General features: G+C 39.0%; 2 protein-coding genes across 3 annotated transcripts; both read right to left on the bottom strand.

The window, feature by feature from the left end:
- Positions 1 to 836: 836 nt before the first annotated feature.
- On the bottom strand, positions 837 to 6176 carry LOC146522424 (macrophage mannose receptor 1-like). Its single transcript, XM_085154812.1, has 7 exons — positions 5947 to 6176; positions 5464 to 5532; positions 3867 to 4211; positions 2826 to 3152; positions 2520 to 2611; positions 2151 to 2244; positions 837 to 2015 (listed from the first exon to the last, which is right to left on the bottom strand). The coding sequence occupies exons 1-7, from the start codon at positions 5972 to 5974 to the stop codon at positions 2008 to 2010; spliced, it is 963 nt and encodes a 320-aa protein (XP_085010938.1). The 5' UTR covers positions 5975 to 6176; the 3' UTR covers positions 837 to 2007.
- Positions 6177 to 6757: 581 nt separating this feature from the next.
- On the bottom strand, positions 6758 to 8569 carry LOC146522423 (uncharacterized). 2 transcript variants are annotated; one of them, XM_085154814.1, is made up of 3 exons: positions 7168 to 8569; positions 6983 to 7052; positions 6758 to 6889 (listed from the first exon to the last, which is right to left on the bottom strand). In XM_085154814.1, the coding sequence occupies exon 1, from the start codon at positions 7928 to 7930 to the stop codon at positions 7445 to 7447; it is 486 nt and encodes a 161-aa protein (XP_085010940.1). In that variant the 5' UTR covers positions 7931 to 8569; the 3' UTR covers positions 6758 to 6889; positions 6983 to 7052; positions 7168 to 7444. The 2 variants fall into 2 exon arrangements, with proteins under 2 accessions (XP_085010940.1, XP_085010939.1); XM_085154813.1 differs by having other exon boundaries at positions 6759 to 7052.
- Positions 8570 to 9834: the final 1265 nt, after the last annotated feature.

The following is a 9834-nucleotide window of genomic DNA, read 5'->3' as shown; positions in this document are numbered from 1 at the left end:
TTCACATCATTCAGTTTATGCCATTTCCCTTTAGTTAGATTTATTGTTAGCTCCTTCTCACATGAACATTCCTTTTCACCATATTTCCTATTTAATTCAAATATATAAGAATACATTTTCTGACCTCTTCCTTTCAATACTCTGTTTGTTAGTTATGATATACTCAAAAGAGTATATGTCAGACATCAGTCATCCTGACCAAGCATCTAAAGGTTTCTCTCCCTCATGGCATACAACAAGATGTGGGTTGTATGCCATGCTTATATTCCCTTGTGTTACACACACACACACACACACACACACACACACACACACACACACCGTATACTTAATTAAACATATACTTTAATGTAGAATAAAAGATGAATAACTATTAGCAAAAGCACATACAGATAAACTCTGTCATAGCATTCTTTATCATTAATGAGAGGTATATCAGGAGGACTTTGTTCTCTTTCAATCCCACCTTTCTCAACAATATACTGTATAATGGTTACTGCAGGACTGCCCAAGTAGCCTTCCTACCCTCTACCACATGTTCCACTCTCTACTTTGCTTGTGTTTTTGTTGTTGTTTCCGCATATCATGTGAAATGAATTACTTATTATTATAACTTAAAAAAAACCTTAAAAATTTAATAAATCAATATTAAGGCCGTTGCAAATTCAAAAGAAAGGTGCATTTTATATAAAGCACCTCCCATGACATTTGCATTTCACTGCAAAAACTGTCTAAATATCAGGAAAAATATACTTTGAGAAGATCTAGACAATAATCAAGTGAAATAATTTGCCAGTGCAGTAATATAATTCATGCTTGCCCGCAGTCAAAGCCAGTGTGGCAGACATGTTCTGTACTGCCCATGTTTGTACAACAAAAGTGTGAACTGTTACTGCGAGGTCTTGAAATAAGGAGTCACAAAAAATTGTTACAACACATAATGTCATCTCAAACAGTGTTTTGGCGATATATGTAAAGTAAGCCATTTTAGGAAAAACGGTTTAATGGATTAAAAAAATCCATCTTCAACATCAGTTGTCCAAAATATCCACTAACTCTCCTATGTACATGTCTTGCTTCTCTTACTTTGTCTTAAAAATGCTCAACCCTAGCCTCAGAGGGATTCTGATACACTCACTCACTTTATAACATGTTATAAAAGATATGACAAATGCAGTATCCAGTGCAAGTTGAGTTTGCATGCTGTGGTTGGATTGACTTCTCAATATTTATCTTCCTGTAAGTGTCATCTAAGACTTGCATCATCAGACAAGTCTGAGAATAACTTTAGATATCTAAAAAAAACCAAAAAACAACAAAGAAAACATATACATATATGTTTTTTTGATTTAGATATTGGATCAAAGGTCAAAAAGCAAAACAAGAACTGGTGTGGGGGACTGCATGGAAATAAATATCAAAGAAAAACACTGGATAAGAAGGTTCAACATTCAGAAAGTTATTTTATTGTAGACAGACCACATGCCTCCATAAACATGGATTAAGAGAGGTGGCTGTCTCGATTCATTAGCAAGGTAATAGAGCAGTCTGGTTACAACTATAAATATTTTTTTTGACTGACTGGAAGAAGCAAACTTTTTATTATACATTTTTTTTAAAGCTGATCTTTGAAAAATGTGTCTTCCAGTGCTTTGGACATTGCCGTTTAAGTGCTTTATAAGTTAGACAGTGATTTGAATTTGAATTCAAATTAATGCAATATTTAATATTTTATTACATAATAACTATTTCCCATCTATAGTTACAATATTATGACCAAAAATCTTAAGGGGGAAATTGGAGACAAGATCCAGTGTTTGTAAGAAGTTTACTCTGCTTAATAACTTAGGTTAGAATATACATCAGCTGTTATGAACTACACAAGTATAGGGTAAATAAATTTGCTGGGGAAAGCAACAATCTTTAAATAATCTGTTTCCATCCATCAGCTCTACAAACCACTATAACCACTAATGTTGCAGTAAAATGACATTGGCACTTCTGCACTCAGCATCCTGTAAAGAGAGGAAAAAAACCTTTTCACTGATTGTTTGTTTGTTTTTTTACTAAATTAATGTGCACAAAATGATTGGTATGTTTCGAATTAAGGTTAGCATGATATATGCTCCCTGTAGGGAGGCCTCTCGTACCCGCGTTCTCAGTGGTCTTCAACTGAGGTTGAAATACACGTTTATATTTAAGTTGGACATCAGTCACCCCTTGATCTCTCAGGATTGTTTCCAACTAAAAGAAAAAATACGATCAAAGAAAATAATTGTTTGACATACTCTCCAGATTTAGCACACAGCTTCATACCTGTCTGTGTAACATTCAGAAAACTATAATAATTAAACCATTTTTAAATCATCAGTTGGACTTTGAGGAGATACTTAAGTGTTGAATTTAAATATTTTTATTTAGTTTCTATTACTTTCAAAAACAAACAGACCATAATGTATTATGTATAAAAATAGAATTGACCAGTTTCCCCTGGTGGACCCTTGAAGCTATGTTTGTACCTTCTGTAGGAATAGGCTGGAAGTAGTAGAGTCAGTGAGATCCACATCAGACTGCACCTTCATCTTTATGACCATCTTCTTTAGCTTGAGACCTGCAGAATACAAACACAGAAATATAATCTCAGCCATTATTAAGACAGTCTTGATGCATGCTCTTAAATCCAGGAAAGGAAGAAGAAAGCTGTTGTGTTGATTGCGATCCTTATTATGAATATTATTATTTTTCTATCCAAGTTTTGACACCTAATTAAAAACATCACATTTTTCTAGGAACTCATTTATTACTTTTGTATTTCAGGAACTTACCTCCTTGACACATGAATGTTGCTTTCTGGTTACAGTCAGCTGGTACCCAGCGTCCCTGCTGTGATCCTTCCACAGAAACGCATTTTCCACTATAACTTCCGCCTCTTTTCCAGTACCTGAAGGAGGTCTTTGTTCCATCTGACCAGTACCAGGAATCTTTAAACAGACCGAACCACACTGAGTTGAAAAATGCACCAGTCGCTAAATTCTCCTGTGCTGTATGCACACATGCCAGATCAGTGTGCTTCTGTCTGCACAGATCTTGACTGTTCGGCCAGGTTTGTCCCTGTGTGTAATAGACGTAGTTCTTACTGCCATCCTGCTGAACTAAAAACAAATAACAGATAAGTAAAATGGAGTTAGACATCTTTTTTTCTGCCAAGAAAAGTAGAAATCAGGTAAGAGATTTAGAGTCAGATTTATGATCAGCAAGGCCATGACGTTTGTTCATATAAATACTGATGGAAAACTTAGGCTTGCTTTGTTACGTCAAAAAAAATCACATTGGATAACAACTAGAACTTTCCTTATAAATCGAATGAATTAAATACATATAAGCAGGACATTGTCTTATAGACACAGAATTAGAACTTTAATGACTTCTTTTTAAGAAAAGTATCAGTTTTTGCACAATGAGATGTTAAAACAAATACTAGTATTCATTTTAAAGTTAGTAGAATTGGTCTTAAAGACTTTCTCTTCAGTGTGATTTGTTTAATTATTATTATTTGTGTGTGTGTGTGTGTGTGTGTGTGTGTGTGTGTGTGTGTGGGGGGGGGGGTTATATTAAAAAAAGGCCCTCAATTGTTTTGATTGTGTAAAGTACGTATTCATATATATGTATACATTTAAAAGAACCACGCCTATGCCATTATTTTGTGTGCTACTCAGATGAAGACTTCCTGTCTAGTTTAAGATATAAGCATTATAAATTCATGATCAAATAATTCATATTAAACTCCTGTAAGTTTTGTTAACTTTGATAACTGTGTGTAATTACATCAGTTTACATTTACAAAAATCAGTGTGTCATTTACTCACTTTCATAACACACATAAGCCATGGCAAATTCACATGACGCGTCATTCCAGAGGCCGTTATCATACATCTCTCCACATGACTCAATGCCTCCAGAGTTGTTTGGTTCATCAGGGCTCCACTGGGTGAAGCTCGCTATACCGCTGCCATCAGACCAAAGCCACCTGTTGATCTGTCCATTGTAGAGTCCAATCCATGATGATGTCACGTTACTGCCCAGTGTGTTGATCAGCCGGTTTTCATCATCCATGTTATTTATGGTTGCTAAGTCGGTGTACTTTAATCTGCAGAAGCTCTGAGCCTCATACCAGGTCAGGGATTTATTGATGAAGTGATACTGCTGATGTACTAAAAAAAAAAAAAAAAACCAACAGGTAAACCTTTCATTCTTCAATGAAAACAGACAAACTGCATCAACAATGAGCATCAAGTTTGTCAAGCATAACTACAAACCTGACTATTCTAATTAAACCTACCAACAGGAATACACAATAAACATATGCTTTGTGTCTCGTCCTATAACTGGTTTCATTTCATAATACCGTTTTTTCAGTCTGTTCAAATAACCTTGTCTCAGCATTGTTTCATTCAATTTGTGTGTGTGTGTGTATGTGTGTGTGTGTGTTTAAATGTTTAGAGGGTACCCAGTTTTAAGAGATGAAAATAAGGAGTTTGTAATGGTCAAAGGTTTAAGCATTTAAAAGTTGGGGTACTGTGTTTGCAAATGCTAACAAATGTTCCTTTAATTAAAAAAAGAATACATGATTTCATTTTATACTTATTACTGAAATTATCTTAAATGCATTTTTCAAAAATATAATTTAAGGTGATTTTTAACATCCATACATCCTCATATTTCATAGGAAGGGCGGGTTACACTCTGGACAGGTTGCTGCTCCATCACAAAGAGCCAAGAGCTAATGAGTCGTGCAAATGGGTTTAAATCTGGTACTAGCAAGATGTACCTAATAAAGTCAGCGCATGGCCTGCACAAATATCCCGATCTGTTATTGAGAATTTGTTCTCCAACCTGGATGAGTGCAGTCTAGAATTGTAAAATATTTATTGGTTGTGGCAAATCTGATGAAAATGCTAACCTAGTGTGTCTCAGGACACACTAGGTTAGCAAACATATCAGCAAATAATGCTGGCCAATCATTTAGTTCACTGTGTCCTCTTAGCTTGAAATAAAAAAAAGAAATTTTTGGGTTTAACTAATCTTACTACTTTTATCCACCTCTAATTTTACTATTTCACTTTTTGATGATTCATAGCTCAGTCATGTTTTACATGCTTTTCATTCTGTGAAGAAAACCCCATCACAATAATTCTCAAAAGTGTAAAAATAAATATAGTAGTAATAAAATAATCACTTGTAAACTCACAGACTTCTTACACATGGAACTAATTTAAATTTGTTACAATTTCCATTTTACTATGATAATGTATTGATAGAGTGTCATTACAAATCACCCAATAATCTCCATGATTACATGTGCAATACAATTGTGACGAAATCCAGTTGACTTTATCAATGATCAAAAATGTGCTTTAAAAAAACAAAACACTGATTAGGTTGCTGAGGTGCATGCTTACTTACCTGTTATACTGGAACCTGCTGAAAGCAGTGCAATTCTGGTGGTGGTCATCAAATGCATTATGAAAATTCCTGCAACAAAAAAAAGTAGAATGACTAGAACTGATCCACTGAATGTTGCTAAACTAAAAATCTCTGTGACTAGGTGCCACTGCTTCTTTCAACCCAGAAAAGATGCTTCCAGGATTGCAGCATTTGAATGCCTATAGAGCCATCTTAGTGTTTGTTTCAAAAATCTTTCAGTCATAATATTTTCAGTATAGTATTCAATGCAGTTTTTCAACTCCTTCACCAAATGTTTTTTAAACAAAAACAACAAACATCATTAATGTAATAATGCAAATGTTGGGTGTTTTTCTCTTGTAATGAGTTTTTAAGAGTAGAACTGCAACATAGTTAAACATTGTTTACTTTTTAGTTAACTTTTTTTTTATTATCATTCTTCAAAATAATTTACAAAAATGAGTTTTCACTGCTTGGACGTACCTGCACAAATGACAGTTTTATGACCCATAGCTTAGAAGAAATAGTCTGGAAAGAAAAGAAGCAAAACAGCAACCTTAAACTCAATTTTCTAAACTACAGCATATCCATTTACAATTTAAAACTAAATTTCATAACCAGTAACAACAAGTACCAAGAAGTAAAGAAAGGTAATAATTGATTTATAAAAATAATTTATAATTAGAGACATACCTGAGTACATCCCTGATATAGTCCACCAATTTGTTTTGTTTCTAAAGCTTCCTGTAAATCTGAAGGTCTTTTTATTTACACACTATGCAAAGCATTTATGAAGACACTGAAACTTATTTGATTACAGGTGTGCCATAAGATATTTAAAGAGCCAGTCACAGTCTTCAGGCAAGTCTAACTAGAACTTATGACATCAAGAACATGTTCAGTATCAGCAGATACTTGAACCCTGAAAAGGATAAGCGGGGGGCGAATGGATGGATGGATGGATATATATATATGTGGCCCGGTCATGGGGAATGAGACAGAACACAGGAAATACTATTTTGTGGGCTTTTTTATTCTCCGACTGTACTCGGAGGAGCACAGTTTTAATTCTGTAGTTTTGAGTGAAACGGCAAAATTTAACTATTCCACTGGCTCAGCCTAAAACTGCCTTTCAGGGTCTGAGACAACAGTAACTATCATATGTACATGTTAAATTCAAACAGTATAGACAACAGTAGTCACCTGTCAAGAAACAAATACAACAAAAAAGAGAAAACAAAACAAATAAACACATTGTTTACATCCCACAACTTCGCAGGTCAACTGGCAGTAAAGTGCACTGTAAACTCTTTTTTAAACATACATTTCTATGGGAGAACATCATGAACTCACTTCGGTTTCTCCACACAGCTACTGTGCTAGGACAAGTACACACGCAGGAATCACACAGCAAGTGATCTCCCCTCTGAATCAAACAGAAACATACAGAGTTATGCAAAGTGAATAACAGTATAAACTTAACAACTTTGAAATCTGTTAGGACACTGTAACTACTCACGCCAACCCGCTCTTCAGTCCCTTTCACAGCACGTGACCATTAAACATGCACCCGTCGCGCGTTAAGAACTCTACAGAAATGGTCACAAACCTGGAGTCATTGCTAAAGAAACTTAGCTAATTACAGTCTACTACAACACTGGTGACAATATTTTGCAGTATGCTACACTTTTTTAGCACATTTACCTCTTGTGTAGCTAGCCACAGAATATTTTGCAGTCTCTAACTCTCCAGTGCTCCCGCTCACAGCGCTCAGTGTGTGACGCAAACTTGAGTGCATGCGTGCTCTGGCTTACAGTGTCTCTTAAAGGGACAATGTACCCCCAAAATGTGAGGTCTAGTCATCACCATGACAACTCTACAACAGACCTCTGGTAGACAGGCAATCAGTCAAAAACACAATCCCCTCTTTTTAAACCCTTTCCATATCTAGTATTAGTTCACTTGGCTACATTCTCCCCTGCTACGAGTCAACGTCCTCGGTGACCCCCTGCTCATTCACCATTCCCCTGAGTTTGGTGGTGTAGAGAACCATACCGGCTAACACCTGGGAGAGTACATCTGGACTGAAGGATACTGCATTGCATGCTGACCTAGGTAGATTAAATGGGTTTGTGTGGACCCCTGCAGTTTCTCTCCTACTACTGCGTGTAGCAGGTGTGGGTGGACCTGCCTCCGCTTTCTCTCTTTTTCCTTTCCTAGGAGCTGGAACAGGTTTCGCCACCGGTTCTTCGCTGGAGAATCCAATGCTTCCTGGTCCAGGTGTAAGGTAAGCTGCTGGCTCCACCTCGAGGTCATCAGGGTTGTCACTGCTCTCCTGCCCTAGTAGAACCTCACCCACATTTTCAGTTCCATTCTCCAATTGGTCTCCAGGCTCGTCGACCGTCGGAACCAAGTTCCCAGGTTCCTGAGCCACTGGCAGCTCCATTGGGTACTGGACCTCCTCCATCAAGGCAAACTCTGGATGCTCAACCTCGTATCAGACACTTGGTGCTCATCTGCAGAACTGACTTCCTGGTCACGTAGCCTTGGCTTGGGTGCAGGTATAGACCCCACGCATGGCCTCAAGTTAGATCTGTGGACTCTTTTCACCGGCCCTCCTTCCAGGGGCACTACTGTGTATGTTGTCCCTTGAATATCAACCACTTTATACACAGGGGCTGCCCAGGCATCTTGAATCTTATTCCTTCCTGGTGGTCGGTAACGGAGATACACAAACTGTCCGATGTCAACAGGTGGACAGAACACCTTTCCTTGCTGCTGAACCACTCTCTCTGCAGCCTTCCGTTCGGCAAATTCTCTGGCTCTGGCATGTGCATCCTGGAGACGCTCCAGATGCACTAATAACCAGTCCAGTTTGTCATCCTTTACTTCTTCCCGGCCCAACAATGCATCAATGGGTAGATGTGGGTGGACCCCAAACAGCAGGTAATGGGGAGAATACCCTGTGGTCGAGTGCGGCGTGACATTGTAAACATACACCAGCTCTGACAGATGCTCGGGCCAGCGCCGCTTCTTCTCAGGGGGAAGCGTACGCAGGAGGTTGTGCAAAGTCCTGTTGAACCTCTCACAATGTGGGTTACCCTGAGGGTGGTAGGGTGTTGTACGAGTTTTCTTGACTCCATACAGTTTGCATAGCTCAGCAATCACTGCGCTTTCAAAATTCCTGCCCTGGTCTGAGTGTAGGCGCTCTGGTACCCCATATTTCATGAACCACTCTTTCAGGATAATCTTAGCTGTGGTATCTGCTTTTTGATCTCGTGTGGCAAATGCCTGACTGAACTTGGTGAACACGTCAGTCATTACAAGAACGTTTTCACGACCATCTGTAGCCCGCTCTAGGGTGGTATAATCAACAGCAACAACTTCAAGTGGGCGGGTAGCCAAAAATGGAGCGTGGGGTGCCTGAACTTTGGGTTGAGGCATCTTTGTTAACACACACCTCTGACATTTCTTCACCCAGTGCTCAACATCTTCAAACATGCCCACCCAGAAACATCTTTGTTTCAACAATCCCAGTGTGCGTTCAATTCCCTGGTGTCCCATGTGATCTTGCACACTCCTGAGCACTTTTTCTTTAAGGCAGGCAGGTAGTAGCAGCTGATGGCACTGTCCAAGGTGAGCATCCTCAATCACACGGTATAGCAGTCCATCCTTTTCTCTGATCCGAGGCCACTGCTTCAGTAGAGAACGTACCGGTTTAGACAGACCCCCTCTTTCTCTGTAGGTAGGTCTCTTCTGTCTGCTCCAAAACTCTCTCAAGACACCAATTGTCGGGTCTGACACTTGGAAGCGATAGAGTTCTGCACTGGAGTAACCAGGCATCGTTGGGGTGTTGCCCAGCACAGCCTCACTGACTGCTTCCTCATCTGGTTCGGAGGCCTGCAGCAGTCTGATCCTACAAGCCTCAACTCCAGCCATGACAAGATCTGAGCCTAGACCTGTACCTGCCCTTAGCACATTACATATGGCTATAGAGCCATCATATTCTGCATCCTCACTGTCAGGTTCTGCCGTGTCAACTGTTGGTTGCCGAGAGAGGGCATCAGCGGCAGTGTTGCAGCGGCCAGGGCGATACTTGACAACAAAGTCAAACACAGACAGCTGAGCTACCCACCTCTGTTGAATGGCTCCTAGATTAGCAGTGGGCAGGTGACACAGGGGATTGTTATCCGTTATGATTGTGAACTTGGACCCCAGCAGATAACTCCTAAATTTTTCTGTGACTGCCCACTTTAATGCTAGGAGTTCGAGCTTCATGCTGCTAAAGTTTTGATCATTCTTCTCAGCCCCTCTGAGCCTCCTACTAGCATAAGCTATAACTTTATTCCTTCTCCCCTGCTTTTGGGACAG

The sequence above is a fragment of the Neolamprologus multifasciatus genome, chromosome 3 (assembly GCF_963576455.1).
Source record: "Neolamprologus multifasciatus chromosome 3, fNeoMul1.2, whole genome shotgun sequence".
Taxonomy (NCBI): domain Eukaryota; kingdom Metazoa; phylum Chordata; class Actinopteri; order Cichliformes; family Cichlidae; genus Neolamprologus; species Neolamprologus multifasciatus.
This window is presented reverse-complemented; position numbering and strand designations above follow the sequence as displayed.